This window comes from Elephas maximus, chromosome 4 (genome assembly GCF_024166365.1).
Source record: "Elephas maximus indicus isolate mEleMax1 chromosome 4, mEleMax1 primary haplotype, whole genome shotgun sequence".
Taxonomy (NCBI): Eukaryota; Metazoa; Chordata; class Mammalia; order Proboscidea; family Elephantidae; genus Elephas; species Elephas maximus.
Genome location: NC_064822.1, coordinates 119,808,611 through 119,833,364, shown reverse-complemented (window position 1 = coordinate 119,833,364; position 24,754 = coordinate 119,808,611). Strand labels below are relative to the sequence as shown.

Sequence of the window (24,754 nt, the reverse complement as noted above, 5' to 3'; positions counted from 1 at the left end):
CCCAGAGGTGCTTGCGCCTTTGTCCAACCACTGGCACAAGGTTCCATGGACTTTGCAGCACCCTCTACCCCCTCTAATCACCTGCAACAGCTCCCTGCTGGCTGAGCCAGCTCAGTACGTCCACGTTGGGATAAGATGGGCAGTATTTCCAGCTGAAGCCCACATGCAGTAGCCAAGCAGAAGCCGCAGACCTGAACATTCAGCACCGCCCTGGCCCCTAAGCTGGTAGCTCTCGACTAGGTCTGATGCCCCTACCCTTCACTCAGCCACTGGTGCAGTGGGTCCATGGACTTGCAGTTCCTCTGCTTCCTCTGATTACCCACACTAGTGCCTTGCTGGCTGAGAGAGCAGATCATATCCACATTAAGATAAGGCAGGAAATATTCCCAGCTGAAGCCTACTTGCAGCAGCCAAGTAGAAGCTGCAGACCTGTGGCATTTGATACCGCCCCACCCCCTAGGAAGGGAGCTTACCCATGCTGGGGGTCTGAGGGCTGGTGGCACCGCTCACTTCATCCAGCCACCCATGACAGGGTCCTAAAGACCAGTGGCGCTTTCCAATCACTCCAGCCAATGGTGTCAGGTACCCAAGAACCAGCTGCACAACCCCGCTCCCCCATGACATGATTGACTGGATAGGGGCATGCCCTCCAACTGGGCACCAGTGGGCAGTAGACAGCCCCCTGCCATGACTCCCACATCGCTCCCCACTTCAAACAGAGGGCTGTGCCTGCTCTGAACACCCCATGCAGACCTGCCTACTCGGGACTGTAGATGAGTCTCTGTACCATACACCTTGTGACCGACAATCTGGGCTCCTTTGTCTGGCAAGTGGTGGAATGCATACACATCACCTAACCCAATGACTAGGGAGAACATCCCCTGCACCCACAGCCAGGAGGCCAGCAGGGCAGATACATCACCTCATGAAAAACACCACCTACGTCCTCAGCAGCCCTGCAATAACCGAACAGGGTCCCGTGCTCACACACCTACTAGCTGCTCCACCTACCTGGAGACAGGTGGTGAAAGCTTCTATGTGGCTAGTTTAGCAAACAAAGTAGCACACATGCCCAGTGTACTCAGATATATCAAAAGAAAAATTCAGGATGCAGTAAGCAAACACACAAGAAATAAATATAATAATGCCTTGATGCCTCAGAGACAACAGTCAATATCAAATCACATAAAGAAGTAGGATAAGATTATTCCATCAAGCGACCAAAATAAAGAACCAGAAGACCTTCCAGAGGAAGATAAGGCAATGGAACTACCTAATAAAGAATTCAAAAGACTAATATATGGAGCTCTCTAAGAGATCAAGAAAGAGATCAGGGAAAACACAGACAAAGCAATAGAAAAAGTCATGAAAACAATATGGGAACAAAATGACAGAATAATAGGCTTTAGAAACTATACAAAAACAGCAACTAGAAATCCAAAAGATTAATAATAAAATATCAGAATTCAACAACTCAGTAGAAGAACATAGGAGCAGAATTGAAACAATGGAAGACAGAATTAATGAGACTGAAGAAAAATATCGACACCAATTTCCTTGATGAAAAATCAGAAAAAAGAATGAAGAAAAACGAAGGAAGTCTAAGAATTATGTGGGACACTATCAAGAGGAAAAACTTGCGATTGGAGTTCCAGAACAGTGGAGGATAATGGAAAACACAGAGAGAACTGTTGAAGGTTTGCTGGTAGAAAGCTTCCCTAATATCATAGAAGACGAGAAAATATCCATCCAAGAAGCTCAACAAACCGCATACAAGATAGACCCCCCAAAAGAAAGTCACCTAGACATAGCATAATCAATCTTGCCAAAACCAAAGACAAACAAAGGATCCTGAGAGTGGCTAGGGAAAAACAAAAAGTCACCTACAGAGGAGAACTGATAGAACTAAGCTCTGATTACTCAACAGAAACCATACAAGCAAGAAGGCAATGGGAAGCCTTGAAGGAAAAAAAAAAAAAAAAAAACCCTGCCAGCCAAGAATTACATATTCAGCAACATTATCTCTCAAATATGATGGTGAAATTAGGACAATTCTAGATAAACAGAAATTAAGGGAATATGCAAAAACCAGACCAAATTTATAAGAAATACTAAGGGGAGAACCAACAACATCAGACAACAATCTAAGACTAGGACACATAACAGATCAACCAGACACAAACTCAGATAGAGAATTCTCAAAAATAAAACAAAGCTAAAAGACTGATAATAAGGAACCAGAGATGTCAATATATAAATGACATCAAAACAAATAAAAGGGAATAAACGGTATAGGTACAGAACTTACAAAAGGAGAGAAAGTCAAGGTAATATCAAGAAATAAAAGACTGGTTTAAACTTAGAAAACCAAAGGTAAATTTCAAGGTAACCACAAAGGTAGCTATCGAACCTACCTCTGAAAGAAACAAAATAAAAAAGAAAATCACAGACTCAGTAAACACAAAATCAACAATAATGAAAGAAATGAAAAGAAAATCCATAAACAAAAGGAACTCAGCACAGAAAACTAAGCAGAACAAAGAAGCCATTAACACCACTAAATAAAACAAAATGACAGCAGTAAATTCATATCTATTGATAATTACACTGAATGTAAATAGATTAAATACACCAATAAAGAGATAGAGAGTAGCCGAATGGATTAAAAAAAAAACATGATTCATCTATACACTATCTATAAGAGAAACGCCTTAGACACAAAGACATAAACAAACTGAAAGATCAAAGGATGGAAAAAATATACCAAGCAAACAATAACTAAAAAATAAGCGGGAGGAATGGTATGAATCTCTGATAAAATAGACTTTAAAGCAAAATCCACCATAAAGGATAAGGAAGGGCACTATATAATGATGAAAGGGTCAATACGCCAGGAGGACGTAACCATAATAAATATTTAGGCATGCAATGACAGGGCTCCTGGATACATAAAACAAACTCTAAGAGCATTAGAAAGAGAAACAGACAGCTCCACAATAATAGTAGGAGATTTCAACACACCACTTTCAGCTAAGGACAAAACATCTCGAAAGAAACTCAACAAAGATACAGAAGATCTAAATGCTACAATTAAACTCAACCTCGTAGATATATACAGAACACTCTACCCAACAGCAGCAAAGTATACATTCTTTTCAAATGGGAAGGAATATTCTCCAGAATAGACCATATTTTAGGCCACAAAGTAAGCCTCAACAAAATCCAAAACATCAAAATAATACAAAGCATCTTTTCTGATCATAATGCCATAAAAGTGGAAATCAAGAACAGAAATAGTAAGGAAAAAAACCAAATACATGGAAACTGAACAACGCCTTGCTTAAAAACTACTGAGTAATAGAAGAAATCAAGGATGGAATAAAAAATTCATAGAATTGAGTGAAAATGAAAACACATCTTACCAAAACCTCTGGGGCACAACAAAAGCAGTGCTTAGAGTTCAATTTATAGCAAAAAAAGAAGAAAGGGCCAAAATCAAAATATGAACCCCACAACCCGAACAAATAGAGAGCAGAAAAAGAAGTCCTCAAGCACCAGAATAAAGGAAATAATAAAGATTAGAGCAGAAATAAATGAAATAGAGAAAACGAAACAAAACAAAAAAATAGAAATTTGGTTCTTTGAAAAGATCCACCAAATCTACAAATCATTTGCCAAACTGACAAATGAAAAACAGGAGAGGAGGCAAACAATGCAAAAAAGACATGAGAAGCGTGATATCACAACAGACCCAACTGATATAAAAAGGATCATAACAGACTACTATGAAAAACTACTCCAACAAATTTGAAAACCTAGAGGAAACAAATTTCTAGAAATACAGAACCTACATAAACTAACACAAACCGAGGCAGAGAAACTAAACAGACCCACAACAAAAGACTGAAGAGGTAATTAAAAAAAAAAAAAAAGCTCCCAACAACAACAAAAAGCCCTGGCCCATGTGGCTTCACTGAAGAATTCTAACAAACTTTCAGAGAAGAGCTCACACCAATATCCTCTAACAATTTCAGAGCACGGAAAATGAAGGAATATTCTCAGATTCATCCTATGAAGCCAGCATAACCCTGATACCAAAGCCAGGCAAAGACACCACACATACACAAAAATTTACAGGTAAATATCCCTCATGCATAGAGATGCAACAAAATTCAAGCCAATAGAATTCAACAGCATAACAAAAAAAAAGATAATACATCATGACCAAATGGGATTCATACCAGATATGCAAGGATGGTTCAACACTAGAAAATCAATCAACATAATCCACCACATAAATAAAACAAAAGAATCACATGATCAACTCAACCAACACAGAAAAAAGCATTCGACCAAGTTCAACACCCATTCAGCAATATAGTGATAGCAGGGAAATTCCTCAATATTATAAAAGGTGTTTATACAAAACCAACAGCCAACATCATTCTCAATGTAGAAAGGCTGAAAACATTCCCCTTGAGAACAGGAAACAGACAAGGATGCCCCTTTACCACCACTTTATTCAACACTGTGCTGGAAGTCCTAGCTAGAGCAATAAGGCAAGTAAAAGAAACAAGGGCATCCATGATGGCAATGGGTTTAAATTGATAAGGAAGAGACAAAACTACTCCTATTTGCAGATGATATGATCCCATACGTACAGAACCCCAAACAAGCCACAAAGAAACAAACAAACAAAAAACTACTGTAACTAATAGAAGATTTTAGCAAAGTAGCAGCATACAAGATTAACATACAAAATTCAATTGGATTCCTCTACACCAACAAAGAGAACTTCGTAAAGGAAATCAGCAAATCAATACCATTTACAGTAGCCTCCAGAAGATTAAATACTTAAGAACAAATCTAACCAGAGACATAAAAGATCTATACAAAGAAAACTACAAAACACTACTGTTGGAAACCCTGGTGGCGTAGTGGTTAAGTGCTATGGCTGCTAACCAAAGGATTGGCAGTTCGGATCCGCCAGGTGCTCCTTGGAAACTCTGTGGGGTATTTCTACTCTGTCCTATAGGGTCGCCATGAATCGGAATTGACTTGATGGCACTGGGTTTGGGTTTTAAGAAACCAAACCTGTTGCCTTTGATTCCGACTCGTGGCAATGCCATAGGACAGATTAGAACTGCCCCATATGGTTTCCAAGTAGCAGCTAATGGATTCGAACTGCTGACCTTCTGGTTGGCAGCCAAGCTTTTAACCACTGCACTAGCAGGGCTCCATACAAAAAGAGACCTACATAAATGGAAAAATATACCATTCTCATGGACAGGAAGATTCAACGTTGTGAAAATGTCAGTTCTACCCAAAGCAATCTACAGACACAATGCAAATCCTATCCAAATTCCAACAACATTCTTTTAATGAAATGGAGAAATAAATCACCAACTTTGAAGCCTTGATGGTGCAGGGGTTGACAGCTCAGCTGCTAATCAAAAGGTCAGCAGTTCGAATATAATAGCTGCTCCTTGGAAACCCTATGGGAAGTTCTACTCTGTCTATAGGGTCGCTATGAGTTGAAATCCACTTGACAGCAACAGGTTTGGCTTTTTTTTTTTTTTTTTTTTGGCTCTGAGCAGCCGATATTTGACAATCGGCCAAAGTCTGTTCATTGGGGAAAAGACCTCTTTAATAAGTGGTGCTGGCATAACTGGATGTTTATCTGTAAAAAAAAAAGGAAGCAGAACTCATTCTTCATGCCATACTCAAAAACTAATTTAAAATGGATCAAACACCTAAATATAAAACCTAAAACGATAAAGACCACAGGGGGGAAAAAATAGGGACAACATTAGGGGCCCTAATACATAGCATAAATAAGATACAAATCATAGCTAACAATGCACAAACACCAGAAGATAAACTAGATATCTGTGAGCTTCTAAAAATTAAAAACTTGTGCTCATCAAAAGACTTCACCAAAAGAGACAAAATAAAACCTACACACTGGGAAAAAAAAATTGGCTATGACATATCCAACAACAGTCTAATCTCTAAAATCAACAAAATACTTCAAAACCCAATAACAAAAAGACAAGGAATCCAATTAAGAAATAGGCAAAGGATATGAACAGGCCTTTCTCCAAAGAAGACATTCAGGCAGCTAATGGATACCTGAGGAAATGCTCAGGATCAGTAGCCATTTGAGAAATACAAATAAAAACTACATTGAGATACCAACTCACCCCTACTTTACTGGCATTAATCAAAAAAAAAAGAAAATAATAAATGTTGGAGAGGTTGTGGGGAGACTGGAACTCTTATGCACTGCTGATGGGACTCTAAAATGGTACTATCACTATGGAAAATAAGGTGCCTCCTTAAGAAGCTAGAAATAGAAATACCATACAATCCAGTAATTCCACTCCAAGGAATATATCCTAGAGAAATAAGAACTGTCACACTAATAGATACATGCACACCCATGTTCATTGCCACACTATTCACAATAGCAAAAAAATGGAAACAACCTAGATGCCCATGAACTGATGAATGGATAAACAAATTATGGTACATACACACAATGGAGTACTACACAACCATAAAGAACAATGATGAGTATGAGAACCATCTCACAACATGGATGAATCTGGAGGGCATCATGGTGAGTGAAATAAGTCAATCGCAAAAGGACAAATATTGCAGGAGACCCCTACTATAAAAACTCAAGAAAGTGTTCAGACACAGAAAAAAAAAATTCTTTTATGGTAACGAGGGTGGGGAGGGCTGGGGAAGGGAAATCATTAACTAGATAGTAGACAAATGTCAACTTTGGTAAGGGAAAGACAACACACAATATAGGAGAAATCAGCAGTTTACCAAGGCAAAGTCATAACAGTTTCCTAGACACATCCAAACACCTGGAGGAACTGAGTTGCTGGGGCTGAGGTCTGGGACCATAGTCTCTGGGGATATCTAGGTTTATTGGCATAACATAGTTCATAAAGAAAATATTCTACATCCAACTTTGGTGAAGAGTGTCTGTTCTTAAAAGCTTTCCAGCAGCCATCTAAGATGTATCTTTTGGTCTCATCCACTCTGGAGCAAAGGAAAAGGAAGAAAACCAAAGACACAAGGAAAATATTATCCCAAAGGACTAAAGGAACATGTGAATCAGAGCCTCCACCAGCCTGAGCTCAGAAAAACTAGATGATGCCTGGCTACCACCACCAACTGCTCTGGCGGGGATCACAATACAGAGTTCAGGCAGAGCAGGAGAAAAATGTAGAACAAAGTTCAAAGTCACAAAAAAAGACCAGACTTACTGGTCTGGCAGAGACTGGAGGAACCCCCAAAACTATGGCCCCTGGACACTCTACTAAGTCAAAACTGAAACCACTCCCAAAGTCTACTTTTCAGACAAAGATTAGACAAGCCTATAGAACAAACAATAATATGTGTGAGGAACGTGTTTCCTACTTCAATCAAATATATGAGACCAAATGGGCAACTCCTGCCCAAAAGCAAGATGAGAAAGCAGGAAGGGACAGAAACTGGACAAATAATCACAGTGTACCTGGCATGGAGAGTGGGAGAGTGCTGTCACATAGCTGGGGTTGCAACCAATGTCAAAAAAACAATACGCATACAAATTTTGGAATGAGAAACTAACTTGAGCTATAAACCTTCAAGTAAAGCACAATTAAAAAAAAAAAACGATTATGCATTACAAAGGAATAAGTGAAACAGATTGCCAGTGGGAAAGGAATATCTCTCATAAAACATCATAAGAAATGAATAGTTACAGTTGACAGGTCATGAGTACCACAAGTATCATTGAATGGTCGCTATGAGTCGGAATCAACTCTAGGGCAACAGGTGTGTGTAACAGGTATCATTGAAGGTAGTGCTAATAATCAAGGTTTTAGCTAATTTAATCGACTTTATATGAATCAGCTAATGTAACAAAAAAAAATAAATAAGAAAGTCAGATTCTTTTTGAGATGTACTTTTCTGGCCACTACTACTGACCTTCCAAGTGAGAATGGACACTTAAAATGGTGAAAAAGGCATTTATATTTTCAATTTTTCTTCTTCACATGTAACTATAGAAAATCTATATCTAATCATTATTCAACATTAATTGCTATCTCATTCATTAAACCTAAGAGAATAAAGTCAAAGGGGCAAAACAGGAGGTTACAAATAGAAGCTTAAAATAGAAAGTGAATAAAAACCTTTTACCTTTTCCTCCCACATGCATATTTTGAAATGTTTATTGTATACAAGGGCCAGACTATTTTGTTAGAGAAAGTAGTCTCACAAGCACTCATGAATTGTCTCAAGCTTCTAGTTCAGTTATATTTGAACTAAAATGGAAGCTAACTTTAAGTAGCAGAGGTTATACTGCCTTTGGAAAGTTCTATCCAGCTTTTACAACATATCATTTTGATTTAAGGAGCACCTCTAAGTAATATTTTTGCCACAGCATAAAAGCACTTAATTTCATTTCTCATGTGGAACAGTGTTCGTAAGAAAGGCTTATAGTTCATTTTATCTAAGTCATCTCATTAAATTTGTTTTTCTTTATCTTAAAATGCCAAATTAATTCTACATAGATATTTTACAGATATTTTAAGCTAATCGTGAAACATTCCTCATGCCCAGGAGGCATTTGGAAGGTTGATGACAACCTCTGAGTGTTCAAGGACACTCTAAATGAGGTTATTAAAATTCAACCCTTTGCATATTTCTGATGGAGGGGGGAAAAAAAAAAAAGTTTGTCCCAGACAACAAGGGACAAAAAATAGAAGGAGGCTTTGAAAAGTTTCTCAGTCTCTACAGATCCATGTCCACTCTTTGGAGGATGATAGAAATCTGCTACGCTGAGAAAGATCTCTGTTTCAACAACAGTTTCTGTAGCTCAGTTCTTGCCCAAAAGTCAAATAAGAAATGGTCTTTTATTTGTGCTGCATGCATTTCACAACTGTCATTTCCACAGCACATACCATTTCATCTTCCCAGCAATATCACAGTAGCTTACACCAGCTGAGATAAAAATCCAAATACTTTGAGCTTATCGTATGATTTTTTTTCTCCTAATTAATAAGACTAATAAAAAAATAGGATACTTTAAATATTTTGGTTATTGATGGCTATTATACTTCTATATTAATGTAAGTCACAGACACAGGTTTTGAATTACCTGGCAGAAGTTTGCAAAAAATTAAAAGAAACTTAAAACCACCTGCACACACATAATGCTTCTACTTGTGTTCCCCATTGTTCACGGTCTAGATTTCACTCATATTCTTATTTATAGGTTATTCTAACAATGATGCTTTTTACTAATCATCTGAGAAAAACAGATAAATCTGGTGCAATCAGAGCTTTATTGACTGGTTTTATTCCTTTTAGCCCTTCTAAGAATGCACACTCCTTCCTGGGGTGCTGAGAAAATCCGTAGGTTGCTGCTATTTGGTCCCTCACCTGAATCCCTAATCTAAGCCTTGATTGCATGAGATGTGAGGTCAAAGAACAACATCAACCAATAGAATTCTATAATCAACAAACACACCCAGAGTAAGCGGAGCACATCATAGTCTGAATAATTCAAGGCTGTGGAGCAGTAGTCCAGTACCGGTATTGAAGAATCCATCAAAGCTTCCACAGTGGAATCGAACTTTACACTGAACGCCCTCCTAGCAACTAGAAAGATTCTAAGCATTGTTGTTATTTTTATTATATTATTATTATTACTTTAAAAGATAGTTTGAGAAACTTGTATTCCTTTAGGAAGAATTTCAGTAAAATTCTGAATGACAACCAATGCTTATCTATATACATGCTAACGTAAATTAGCTTTGTGGTTTTGTAGGCTTATCTAATTTTGAAAAGTAACAGATAAAACAACTCTAATTAAAAAAAAGTTGGGTAATTTCAAATCTTTTTATATAATATCAGAAATATAGCAATTCTATCAGAGAAAGTCCATAGGTATTTTAACATATTCTAGATTATGAATGTGCTCCTAAAATACATCAAAGAATATGAGAATACTCAGAGTTGTGATTTTGGTATCTAGCTGCCTATGTTCTGAGCCTCTTGGGTCTGTGTGGACGCACAATATGGAGACCATGAACATTTCCAGTAGGTTTTAGGCCATCAAGTATACCTCCCTCCACCTTGTGTATGTGCTTCCATCACATTCATGTCCTTTAGGCTACTAGAAACTCTCCATAACTCTTCCCACTTAAGAGCTTTAACACTTGCTGTTTCCTCTTCCTCAAAGACTTCCTTTCCCTTGATTAATGTTTCATCCTAGTCTTCCAAGTTCATTTCAAAGAAACAATTCCTATCAGTCACTTATGATTTTTTTTTTCTTAAATAGACTGCTTTTATAGCAGTTTTAGGTTTACAGAAAAACTGTGCAGAAAGTATTGAGCTTTCTCATGTATTTCCTCTCCCCTCAGCATGGTGTTTCTCCTATTACTAACATCACTATCCCTGTGATACATTTGTTATAACAGATGAACTAATACTGATACATCACCATTAACTAAAGTCCACAGTTTGCATTAGGATTCACACTGTGTTGTCCGGTCTTACAGGTTTTGAAAAATGCTTAATATCATTTATATTACATATATCAAGCCAACCAACCAAATCTGTTGCCATCAAGTCAAATTCGAGTCATAGCAACCCTATAGGACAGAGCAGAACTGCCCCATAGAGTTTCCAGGGAGCATCTGGTGGATTTGAACTGCTGACCTTTTTGGTTTGCAGCCATAGGACTTAATCACTACGCCACCAGGGTTTCCATTTTATATATATGGACTATATAGAGAGAGAGATGGAAACCCTGGTGGCGTAGTGGTTAAGTGCTATGGCTGCTAACCAAAGGGTCAACAGTTTGAATCTGCCAGGCGCTCCTCGGAAACTCTATAGTGCATTTCTACCCTGTCCTGTGGGGTCGCTATGGGTCAGAATCGACTCGACAGCACTGGGTTTGGTTTTGCATATTATAGACATATATAATATATATATTTATATATATCATTATAACATCATACAGAATTGTATGCACCTTAAAATTCCCCTGCGCCCAATCTGTTCATTGCCCTGCCCCATTCCCAGGCAAGCAGTGATTTTTTTTTTATCTCTATAGTTTTGCCTTTTCCAGAATGTCATATAGTTGGAACCATACAGTATGTAGCTTTTTAAGACTTGCTTCTTTCATTTAGCAGTATGCATTTAAGTTCTTCCACGTGTTTTCCTTGATTGATTGCTTATTTCTTTTTATCACTGAATAATTTCCTGTTGTATGGATGTACCCCCGTTTTTTGTTTTTGTTTTTTTTTAATCCATTCACCTATTGAAGTATATTTTGTTTGCTTTAAATTTAGGGCAATTATAAATAAAGCTACTATAAACATTCATGTACAGGTTTTTGTGTGGACATACATTTTCAACTCATTTGGGTAAATATCTAGAAGCACGACTGTTGGATCATGTGGTAAACCTATGTTTAGCTTTGTAAGAAACTGTCAGACTGTCTTCCAAAGTACCTGTACCAACTTGTATTCACTTTGAATGAATTTGGAAAGATTTTCAAAGGTATAAAACAGTCCACAAGAATGACCAATGTCCACTCTACTGCCCCAATTGTAGATGGGAAAAAGGAAACGCCATAACAAACATGAATGAGGTTATTCAATTTCTTTTAGAATTGTCTATTAACCTATTTATCTTTTGCTTTACCTTTGTTTCCCAAACCTTACTGGCACAGATAGTTGTAATCATATTTACTATCTTCCTGTTGCTAATCAGTGGTTTCATTCCATAATGACAACTATCGAGAACAATGGCAACAACAACCCTGAACTGAACACCTGGCCATCAAACCTAGTACTGTGTATATATTGTAATAGTTCATTCCTAATTACAATTCTGAGCAGTAAATATTACTTTTTATGATTTTAAAGATGAGGAAACTAAGGCCCAGAGGTCATATAGGTACCCCAAACAACCAAGTGGCAAAATCCACATTTCATGTCTGTTATTCTAGAGCTCATGATTTTAATTGACATGCTCTTCTGCCTCTCAATTGAATATTAAGCCATTAATAAACCTTCATGAGAACCCAGAACTTTCCATGTCTAAGTTTCACCCTAGGGGCCAACTCATACAATTGACTCCTCTGGGTGGGTATTAAGTATTATATCCCATTAGGCAACAGAATTCCTAAATACAGTATATGCATTTTGACATTTATCTAACTACAGAGAAATTATCAAAATGCAAATGTTCCCCATGAATGATTAGCAAAAACCAACACATCACATCTTTATTCTTGGAAAATATAGTCAATTCTCATTATCTGCAGAAAATTTGCCCACTTGCTAAAATTTATTTGTGACCCCAAAATCAATACGCAGTGCTTTTGTGGTCATTCACAGACAATGAGCAGAACAGTGAAAAATTTGAATTACCCAATGTACATGTTCCCAGCTGAAGTTGAGCAAGGCAAAATTCTCCCATCTTGTTTCAGCTCTCATACTATAAACAAGTGTCCTTTTATAGTAGGTTTTAGTGCCATGTTTTTCTCATTTTGGGGCTGTTTGTTGGTGATTTTTTCCTTTAAAATGTCTCTCAAGCATAGTGTTGAAGTGCTATATGGTGTTCCTAGGTGCAAATGGGTTGTGATATGCTTTACTGAGAAAAATACTTAGATAAGTTTCATTCAAACATCAATGGTAATGAACCAACAGTACATATTAAATAAAATGTCTTTAAGCAAAAACACACATAAAACAAGGCTATGTATTGATTGGTTGACAAAAATATTGTTACCAGAGGTTCACAAGAACCTAACCCTGTATTTCCTCTAGGAACAGTGGCTCTATATTCACTAACTGACTATTCTCGGTAACTTTATAATACATAACTACTGCAAATAATGAGAATTTACTGCAATATATTAGTCTATTTAAAAAAAGTAGAGTAGTGAATATTTATTGTTTTATCTCTTCACAAACCTTCCTTCCTCTGGGAACAGTCTTCTTTTAGAAAACTACTTTACTATCTCAAATATATAGTTCTCCTTAGGCTGCCTGCCAGTGTTAGCCATTCATTCATTTACACACGCTGGGGCACATCCAAAGCTGACCAGGCCCTGGCATTCTTCCCTAGAATTTGTCAAATTATAACTTAGGGTATGGGGGCGTGGGAGAGGGCAGTCTCTCTAGTGTAAAATCTGATATTGAAATATGACACTGAGATGCTGGTAACCATCTTCCCTGTGCTGGGGGAGAATACCAAAATAAATAAACAAAGCTACACTTCAGGAAGAAGCAAAGGAGAGAGGAGAGAGAGAATCAACATGACAAATAGAATCACTCAGTGGTGCTGGCCGACCTGGAAGACTCTGGAACCTATGCTTCTCCTCTGACTTATATACATGACCATTTCTCTTTAGACCTTAAAACCAAAGGAACCAAACTCGTTGCCATTGAGTCGATTCCAACTCATAGCGACCCTACGGGACAGAGTAGAACTGCCCCATAGGGTTTCCAAGGAGCAGATGGTGGATTTGAACTGCTGTTCTTTTGCTTAGCAGCCGAGCTCTTAACCACTGCACCGGTTTCTATCATTTGCAACCAAAACATACTTGCAAAAAATATGTAATGATATATTCAAGACAATTTTAAGCCAAAATCAGGGAAGATATTCATTAAATAATAAAAAAGGTTAGTTTTATAAATCAGTTAAGTGAAAGATTCACCGTCTAATGCACACATAGAAAGGATTTGAAAAAAGTTTCCTAAATTTTCTACTGAAAATAACAGTTAGCACCAATCCTATATTACTAGCACTGGATTATCAGCCCTGTGCACTGGTGGTGCACTAGTTAAGAGCTATGGTGAGCTAACCAAAAGGTGGGTAGATCAAATCCACCAACCATGCCTTGGGCACTCTATGGAGCAGTTCTGCTCTGTCCTGTAGGGTCACTATGAGTCGGAATAGACTCAACAGCAATGAGTTTGTTTCTTTGTTTTTTTGGTAGGGAAAGTATCTCCTAGAACAGTTTAAGGCCTGAGCAGACTTGAGATCTGCCCTTGACCCCTGCCTCCTTCTATCCCTGTTTTGGGAGAGACAAAGAGAAGTTTAATCATTGAAAGCTCCATGGGCATGATCTGATCCCTACTTTTCTGCTTTGAAGTACCTGCCACTTAGTTTTATTCCCATAAAAATTGGCAGTACAGTTATCTGCTTACAGGGTCGCTATGAGTTGGAATCAACTCGATGGCAGTGGGTTTGGTTTTGGTTTTGGGTTATCCGCTTACAACTCTTTTTTTCATTTGACATCCTGGATGCTTCCTCTTCTCTGATAGAGATCTGACAAAGCAGCACATAGACAAACATTCTCATGCAAAATATAAGCTAAGTCAACAAAGACCATTCTACAGTCTGTTCTAGTCCCCAATTATAATTTACAAACTTATATTGTAATTGCACAATAATTTAAGCCTTCATGTTTGCATTGAGTAGTAAAGGCTAGGTTCTTTTGCATAACAAATTGCAGCTTAAAACCTGTTGCCTTCCAGTGGGTTCCAACTCCTAGTGACCTTATAGGACAGAGTAGAACTGCCCCACAGGGTTTCCAAGGAACAACTAGTGGATTCGAGCTGAGGACCTTTTGGTTAGCAGCTGAGCTCTTAACCGCTGTACCACCAGGAGTCCAAAGCTTAGTAAACACTTATTTCTTACACATTCAAAGTTGGCAATGGGCCAAGGACATCCTTGTACCCATGTCTGATGCAACAACGTTGTCATAACAGGAAAGAGGGAAATGGAAGATATACGCTATCTTGGTCAGGAGGCTCTACATGGCATTCCATTCATATTTATTTCCTTGGCCGGAACTAGTCAACTGGCCTCAGCCTAACTGCAGGAAAGCTGGGAAACATAGAGGAGCACATGGATGTATGGAGAGCATAACAGTTTCTGCCACAATGAACTTTATTTTCCTAGGAAAACGTTAACAATATCTATGCTCATAGAGGGAAGAAAAAATTCTAACATGACAAAAGTATAAAACATGTACAGCCTGCTTTCACAGCCTGTCCAAGTGTACCTGGTACTTTATGATTTTTCTAAAGTTAAGATGAAAGACCAGGTATCTGAAACGCAGGAATGGAATGAGCTGCTGCTTCTTTTTTAATTGCTGCTAAAGTACAGTACTACACAGATTATTGTAAATATCCCCCTCATTCTGAAAAACATTTAAAGCACAAAGCAGAATAAAACGGTGAAATCATTTAAACTTAAAAAGGAATAGAGAGATACCCATTGTACATTATGTTGTGTATTACAGCCACCGATCTCCTATGACTAAACCCTTTAGCTCCTTGGCACCCAGTAAGATAAGATCAGTGGCCTAATGCTTGGTCCTCTGTGTAAAGTGTCCATCATAAAACCATCACCTTCAATTTAGCACAATTGGCAGTCACTGCTCACATAAAATAGAAGAATAAGTTACCATGGAGATAAAGCCAACTCTACTCTCCAGAATGGCTGATTCTTCCAAGTAGGAAGACATATTACAAAAAAAAAAAAAACTGTGAATTACTTATACTGAGACTAGCAACCAAATTCTGTATTCAGTGATTTTGTAGCTAACCATTTTCAGATTATCATTCAGTAGAGTAACAAACAGTGCAATAAAAGATAATCCTACGCAATCACTGTTCATAAAATAAATTCCTATATCCATCTAACCGATGTAGAAAATCTAAACTGGAATATGTTTTGCACTGCCACGTAATAGTTTATTAACGGAACAACCACTCTGCTTGACCTATTTGCTGAAATTCACCACAACTTCCAAAGACCATATGGCCTGCCAGATGGGCTGCTATAATGTAATACTATTATTCTAAGGATTAAGTAAGGGATAAACATAATTTGCATTCTTTTCCATCCTTGCTGCATATCTTTTATTAGTTTCATTTTTAATTCAGACATCAGAAGGGAAGATAATACCTTGCTACTAAGGCCCAGACGCCAACTAATTACTACAAGAGACTCCAACCCTGACATCACAGGCCAGGACTCTGAACATACTCCATCTTACCCAGTGACCCCACTGTGGTGATTAATAGGTTGAGTGCTAAACCCTAATGAACGTGTCAGATCTTAGATGTTCTCTCTGCTAACACAATTAGCATTATGTTGAACAGAGTATTTATTTCAGTTACTTGGTAGAGAGATTCATTATGCTTTATAGTAAACTACATGCCTTTTGACTTATGAGCTTTGAACTTATTTTAAAACCATCAACTTAAAAGGCCTCTATGAACATAGATCTTTCAAATACTAGAGAAAAAATTAAATATTTCTAAATCAATTATTGATTTTCTTCTTCAGTGAAAATGTACACAAAGCGAAGTGGTTTTCAGGGATGCTTGTTAATATACTTCAAGTGCCACATTTCACTTAATAAGCATGGGTTTGGGATAAGGCCCAGGACTCTGCATTTTTAACAACAGACCCATGATTCAGAAGCATATGCTGGACCACATTTGAAAAACACACCGCAATCCGAATAACAGGACCAGTATCTGTGCCTTGGACATCTATCAAGATTGTTGTTCTAAATAGTTATCATGTTCCTAAAAAATTATCTGCACCCCAACTATTTCTTGTTAAAAGGCTAAAAAACAATTATCAGGATAAGACAAGGGTACTATTTCCAACAAACTACGTAAGGGTATGAGATCTCCATTCAACACTGAATATGGAAGGCGGTAACATTTCTATTCAGTAGGTAAAAGGCTTGAAATTGCTTTTCCAGATTTAAGGAAAAGGCCAAAAGGTAGCAGAATTTCAGCAATTTCTGACTTCTCTCCATGACCAAAAATGACACATGAAATGCCTCATCCTGGTGAATAAGAACTTTAGGTCAACTGCTTACTTGCATCTCACCTACCCCAGTAACCCAGTGCCATCGAGTCGATCCCGACTCATAGCGACCCTATAGGACAGAGTAGAACTGCCCCATAGAGTTTCCAAGGAGAGCCTGGCAGATTTGAACTGCCAACCCTTTGGTTCGCAGCTGTAGCACTTAACCACTAGATATTATTATCCTCAATTATTTTATATACTATGTGTTTTCATGTGTCTAGTATTGCTTTACTGAGACCAAATACAAAAATTCATGTTAGCCTTTAGTTTACACATATTTTATTCATCTTTTACCCTAAACATTTTAAGGCAGTTTTTTTCCCCCCAAATAAATAACTAATATAACAAGCTACCATATTCTTGATGGACTTCAACAGTTCTCTTCTGCTTTTTCACATTTATACCTTGTAAATTAAAAATAGGCAAAGAAGAGTAAGAATAGTATGATTAGAACGGCCCCAAAGGGTTCCCTGGGCTATAACCTTTATGCGAGCGTATCGCCAGATCTTTTCTGTTGCAGAGTGGATGGTGGATTTGAACTGCCAATCTTTAGGTTAGCAGCTGAGCACTTAACCATTTTGCCACCAAAACCAAAAACAAAACAAACCCAGTGCCGTCAAGTCGATTCCGACTCATAGCGACCCTATAGCACAGAGTAGAACTGCCCCATAGAGTTTCCAAGGAGCGCCTGGTGGATTCGAACTGCTGACCCTTCAGTTAGCAGCTGTAGCACTTAACCACTACGCCACCAGGGTTTCCATTTTGCCACCAAGGCTCCTTAAATATATATTATAAGTATTTATTATAATCTGATACTGGGAGTCAATGGTTTCAGAAAATTAATTACGGCATTATTCATTCTAATCCTTTTCTGAGATACAGCCAGGGAGTAGAAGGCTGTCACATGATCATGGTGAGTCTATAAACACATCCTGCTTTTGTTGGCTGCAGAATGACTGTTGGAATATCGAGTTCTGTCTGGGACCGGCTGAGCGTTATCCAGTTCCCTTTCCTCTCCTATGAAGCCAGCATTTCTCAGCATCCCCCACCCTTGCATCTAGGTTGGGCAGTATGAGAGGACTGACCAGTGAAACATATCTAGAAATGATGCATATTCCTTCCAGGCCTGTCTCCTAATATCCCATATGATCTTTCTCCCACTTTAGCTTTACTTTTTGTCTAGCCAGATGGAAGAGATTCAAGAAACACTACAAAGCCTTAGGTTATGGCATAGCTACCAGAATAAGATATTGTTTAAGCAAGAAATAAACTTGTATTGCCCTAAGCCACTGAGACTTTGACACTGATTGCTTAAAACTAATAAAGTCAATTAAGACTTGACTTCCCTAAAAAAAAAAAAAAAAAATTATACAGGTTTCTGTCTTCCTTATGAGTTAGTCAGCTCTCTGTTCAACAGAAAAATTATAAATATATAGAAACTGAATTCCAAAATCAGTGGACCTATATGGATTCATTAGAGGAGCCTGCTTCAGCTGTGTTTAAGAGGGAGAAAAAAAAAAAAAAACTACATCTTTTAACATTAGCACACTTTGGCACTCAGGCCAGGATGACTTTGTGTGTTGCTTTAGCAAAGCATTATTAAAGAACACCTGACCCATGAAATAGAGGAGCAAGACCCGATGCACAATATATACTGTTTCTATTGTCATCATAAATAACAAAGCTACAATCCTTAACGAAACTGTCCAAAGGAGAATCTCAGAAAGTGTTTTAAAAGTGAAATTTTTCACTGGCATGACTAAATAACATTTTAAAGATACTTTTTGGTAATGGAAGGAAAAATGCATCTGTTTAACCTCACTAAAAGAGTAAGAGAGATACATGCTGGACTAATGGAAGATAACTAACACACAAAGTGAAAAAGACACACTAACACATGTATAGACATATACATAAAGCAAACTAGGTTATTGCACGATTAAATTTTTATCTTGGTAGGACAATAAAGAGAAGATACCCTAAAGAATAATTATTATGTCAAAAACAAATGACTGTAGTAGGGATAGCAGACAAGTTACTAAACAGCAGTGGGAAGAACAATGAATCAGATCTTTAGAAGGCCTGGCCTAGATCTGTCTGGCTCTGTCACTGTCTAGGTATAAAGAGGGAGTTTTGAAGAAGGTAGAAGAGCATAGCGATTAAATGCTTAAGAGTCTCAATTTCTTTCTGCCATTAATAAGCTGTTTGACTTGGAAAGCTATTTTATCTATTTTCTTGGCTATGAAATGGAGTGATGATACTTGTTTCACAGGTTGTTAAAATAATTAAATCATATTACACATAATAAGCATTTAGAGAAGCACTGGGGGGGGCCGGGGAACCCATTGCCATGGAGTTAACTTCAACTCATGGCAAGCCTATAGGTCAGAGTAGAACTGCCCCATAGAGTTTCAAAGGAGCACCTGGTGGATTCGAACTGCTGACCTTTTCATTAGCAGCCATAGCTCTTAAACACCATTCCATGAGAGCCAAGTGTAAATAATATCAAATATCAGTAATGTTGTATCTCTGACACTATGAGTCATATTATCCTCATCTGTAAAATCAAAAAACTGCATTAGAGTATTTGTATAATTTCTTTTAAGTTCTTGTTTTCAGAGCCTGTACATGCCTCTTAAAGTCAAATATTCGCTTGAAAAATAAAAACCAAACACCCATATATTTTAAGCACCGTATTTTACACAAATAACGAGTGCCTTCTAAATTTGTCTGCCAACTGCTCTCTCCCCCTAGAGAAGTATTTTCCAAAGGGTGCTATGCTAACTTTTTCGTACAGCAACATGTAAAAAAAAATTAGCATAGCATGCTTACTAATTTTAAAAAAGAAATCTACAGGTCAGTCGGGTTCACTGCTCAGATTAATTCAAAGAAGATAGATGACATAGGAATGCACTAACAATTAGAATTTTTTTTTTTTTTTAATTCAGAGTTGAGATGGTACTTTGATTTCCTCATTATCCCTCATGAATCATATACACTCATCAGAACATGGAATGTAACAAGATAATAGTCCAGCTACCATTTAAGTAAAACGTTGTCATAATTAACTTGTCTCCTACGGAGATAATTGATTTTATCACCCAAACCTGAATGGACCAAAATTTGCATGATAACACTCCAATTGTGCAGCTTAGGGTACAGTGTTTTCTAGGCTTTTAAAGTGTCAGCCACTTAAGTTTCTTTCTCATTCAGAAGAAACCATTTCTAACAGCTGTAGCAAGAGTAGGAAATGATACTACTAGTAGACTCTGCCACACTAAATGACAAGGTACCTCCTCTTATCTTCCGCAGCTGAGTAAATCTTGACGTGTGCAAATAAATACTCGTTCAAATAAATAGTTTGGTTGGAGTTAGTACCAATAGTTCAAGATGCTGAATTACTAACATAACTAAAAATTCTGTTCCAACTATACTTTCAATTGGTTTTAAGTTGCTATAAGATGAAAATACAGCTTTAATATCCCAGGACATTGCATATAAAACACTACAGCATAAAGGAATTGTTTCTTGATCCAGGATTCTATTTATTTCAAAGAAACTTACCTCCTGCGTACATAACAGCCAGCATGATGGACGATATCCATGCTATTTCGCTGTAGGAAGTGTTGAATATTTCCTGAATTTCTTTGAAGAATACTGTGACAGCTTTGGGGAATGCATAGGAAAATCCAATGGAGATAAAAGATGCTCCGACAACCACCCAGCCCCATCCTCCATCAGGAGGTGTATAGTCAAGTTGGGCCCCTCCTGCTGCTGGTGGCATTTCTGCTCCTTTGTTTTTTTATCTTAAATTCAGTAACCTATTAAAAAAAAAAAAAGGAGAAGAAACAACAGTTAAACTGTATTTCCATACTGTATGTCACTCTTGATAAAAAAAAAGTACTTTCCAGTTATAACTACAATATATTTTTTTGTATTTTTGTAACAATCTTGTACTTGTAAAGTTATCAATTTACCAAAAAAAAAAAAAAAAGATATGAGGTATACAGTTTTGATTGTTATGGGCTAAAAGATAGAAAGCATTTAATTTGTTTATGGAAAGAAAAATGAAGGGAAGTTAATAATTTAGATCTGAACCATAGTACCAACCAAAACAGCTATCTCAATCTTATTTCTAAGCATGAGGAAGACATCAGTTATAATTCTCCCTTATTTTAAAATATTCACTTTTAGATTTTATATAAAAAAAGCTAAAAAGGGACCATGTATTAAATGTAATGACTTATAAGGTGGTAATAGGTGTATTTTATAATTTTTCCACATTTAATAACTGAAAATACATTAAAAGTTTTTCAGTTTAGATCTTTTTTTAAACTTATAGGATAAGGAATTGTATAGGTCTATGGAATTAATTTTAATGCATTTTCAAAAGTGGCCCTACCTAGTCATCTTGTAAATGATATATTTTTATACATTTTATGTAGCTCTGAAATTCTTCCAATCAAATGGATGGTGTGTTTGTTGAGGGAGTGAGGACAGGAAGCTTACTTTTTGTATACACTAAGGGACACTGACTCATTTAAGGGACACTGAATTAACTTTAAGAATATAGAGAAACCGCTTTCTGGGAAAGAAAATTATCAAGTACAGTTTAATGTATTTGAAATTAAATGAATAAAATTAAAAATATATTAGTTCCTTCACATCACTGTTTCTGTAGCATGATGCTACTTGTCGAGTTTTGAGCTGGTATATGCCACTGCTTCTCAGTATTTTCATTTCACTGTTCTCATTCCATTTGTGGATATTTTTCAATAGAAATGTAGATGAAAAAGAACTATTTTTCTGAAAATGATGTTTGAAATAAGTAAACAAAACTAATTTTGCCACATGTCTTGAGAAAACTTACAGAAAAATTACGCAAATATCTATGAAAACAGAGACAAAGGTTTAATTTGTGTTTAATGGCAAATTGTTTCTAAGATATTCTCAGTGACCTCTGTGTACTTCTTAGATTTTAAATGAAAATATTCTCTACACTAAAGTTTTCTAATATGTCCATGGACCTGACTTTCAGAAACTCATATTGGAATAATTATAACAATAAACCTTAAAAAAGATAGCACTGTTTTACAGGGACAAATACTAAAATGATGAGAAGTACAATGAAAGTAACAATGTAGAAAACCATTACTATACCTACTTTTTTATTTTTTGGCAGATATACTTAAAACTTAACATATTTACAGTAATTCATGGAGGGAAATCAGTATAATATGCAATGAGGAGATGAAGGGACTGAAGGTTAAAATACTTTAAATTATATGAATCATATTCCCGAAAGGTGCTGTTGAGTCCATTCTGACACGTAGTGACCCGGTTCTGTGCCATCCTCACAATCATTGCTGTTTTTGAGCCCATTGTTGAAGCTATTGTGTAAGTCCATCTCGTTGAAGGTCTTCCTCTTTTTAGCTGACCCTCTACTTTATCAAAAATGCTGTCTTTCTCCAGGGACTGGCCCCTCCTATAATATGTCCAAAGACGAAGTCTCTCTATCCTCGCTTCTAAGGAGTATTCTGGTTGAACTTCCAAAACAGATACTGTTTGTTCTTCTGGCAATCTATGGTATATTCAATATTCCCCACCAACACCATAATTCAAAGGCATTGATTCTGCTTCAGTGTTCCGTATTCACTGTTCCGCTTTTGCAAGCTTATGAGGGAACTGAAAATATCATGGCTTGGGTCAGGCAAACTTAGTTCCCAAAGTGACATCTTTACTTTTCAACACTGTAAAGAGGTCTTTTGCAGCAGATTTGCCCAATGGAACCCGCTGATTGTAGATCCAAGTAAAACGAAATCCTTGACAACTTCAGTGCTTTCTCCGATTATCATGATGTTGATTAATGGTCTAGTTATGAGGATTTTTGTTTTATGTTGAGGTGTAATTCATACTGAAGGCTATAGTCTTTGATCTTCATCAGTAAGTGCCTCAGGTCCTCTTCACTTTCAGCAAGCAAGGATGTGTCATCTGCATATCACAATTTGTTTAAGAATCATCCTCCAACCATAATGCAATGTTCTTCATACAGGCCAGATTTTCAGAATATTTGCTCAGCATACAGATTGAATAAGTATGGTGAAAGAATACAACCCTGATGCACGCCTTTCCTGATATTAAACCTAGCAGTATCCCCTTGTTCTTTTCAAACTACTGCCTCTTGATCTAGGTGTACTTTCATCATAAGCACAATTAACTGTTCTGAAATTCCTATTCCTCTCAATGTTATCCATAATTTCTTATCATCCACACAGTAGAATACCTTTGCACAGTCAATACAACTATTTCTGGCAAACATCTTTCTGGCATTATCTGCTTTCAGCCAAGATCCATCCAACATTAGCAGTGATACCCCTCGTTCCACGAACTCTTCTGAATCTTGAATTTCTGGCAGTTCCCTGTCAAAGAGCTGCTGGAACCATTTTTGAATCATCTTCAGCAAAATTTTACTTGCATGTGATAATGATATTGTTCAATGATTTCCGCATTCTGGATCACCTTTCTTTAGAATAGGCACAAATATGGATCTCTTCCAGCCAATTGGCCAAATTTTGTGGTGAGTGGGCACTTCCAGTGTTGTATCCATTTTTTGAAACATCTCAATTTGCTATTACATCAATTCCTGGGGCCTTATTTTTAGTCAAAGCCTTCAGGTAGCTTGGGCTTCTTCCTTCAATATCATCGGTTCTTGATCATATGCTACCTCCTGAAATGGTTGAACACTGACCAATTGTTTTTGGTACAGTGACTCTCTGTATTCTTTCTTTTTTTGATGCTTCTTGCGTTGTTCAGTATTTTGCCCATAACCCAGTACCCAGTGCCGTCAGGCTTATATTTTTTCCTTCAGTTCTTTCAGCTGACAAATGCCAAGTGTGTTCATCCCTTTTGATTTTCCATGTCCAGGTCTTTGAACATTTCATTATAATACTTTACTTTGTCATCTTGAGCTGCCCTTTAGAATCTTCTGCTCAGCTATTTTACTTGATGAACATTTCTTCCTCTTGCTTTAGCTACTCTATGTTCATGAGCACATTTCAGAGTCTTTTCTGACATCTATTTTGGTCTTTTCTTTATTTCATGTCTTTTTAATGACCTTTTGCTTTCTTCGTATATGATGTCCTTGATGTCATTCCACAACTTGTCTGATCTTCAGTCATTAGTGCTCAATGGGCCAAATCTGTTCCTGAGATGGTCTCTAAATTCAGGTGGGATATACTCAAGGTCATACTTTGGTTCTCCTGGACTTGTTTTAATTTACTACAGCTTCACCTTGAACTTGCATATCAGCAATCGATGGTCTGTTCTGCAGTCTGCTACTGGTCTTGCTCTGACTGATGATATTGAGCTTTTCCATCATCTCTTTCCACAGATGTAGTCAATGTGAATCCTGTGTATTCCATCCGGTAAGGTCCAAGTATACAGTCGCTGTTTATGTTGCTGAAAAAAGGTATTTGCTATGAAGAAGTCATTTTTCTTACCAAATTCTATCACACAATCTCCAGTGTCACTTTTATCACCAAGACCATATTTTCCAACTACCTATCCTTCTTTGTTTCCAACTTTTGCATTCGAATCACCAACAATTATCAATGCATCTTGATTGCATGTTTGGCCAATTTCAGACATTAAAAACTAAAACCAAACCCATTGCCTTCGAGTCGATTCTGATTCATAGTGACCCTACAGGACAGAGCAGAATTGCTCCATAGAGTTTCCAAGGAGTGCCTGGTGGATTCGAACTGCTAACCCTTTGGTTAGCAGCCATAGTACTTAACCACTACATAAGCTGGTAAAAATCTTTAATTTCTTA

At 37.2% G+C, this 24,754-nt stretch overlaps 1 protein-coding gene across 14 annotated transcripts in view; it reads right to left on the bottom strand.

Annotated features, from left to right (window-relative positions):
* Window positions 1-24,754, bottom strand: part of SLC16A7 (solute carrier family 16 member 7) — a 208,842-nt gene that overhangs the window by 65,359 nt on the left and 118,729 nt on the right. For all 14 annotated transcript variants that reach the window (XM_049883739.1, XM_049883742.1, XM_049883740.1 and 11 more), the window contains one exon: window positions 20,488-20,744. In XM_049883739.1, the coding sequence (XP_049739696.1) occupies window positions 20,488-20,707 (220 nt within the window). In that variant the 5' untranslated portion in view covers window positions 20,708-20,744. The remainder of the gene's footprint in view (window positions 1-20,487; window positions 20,745-24,754) is intronic.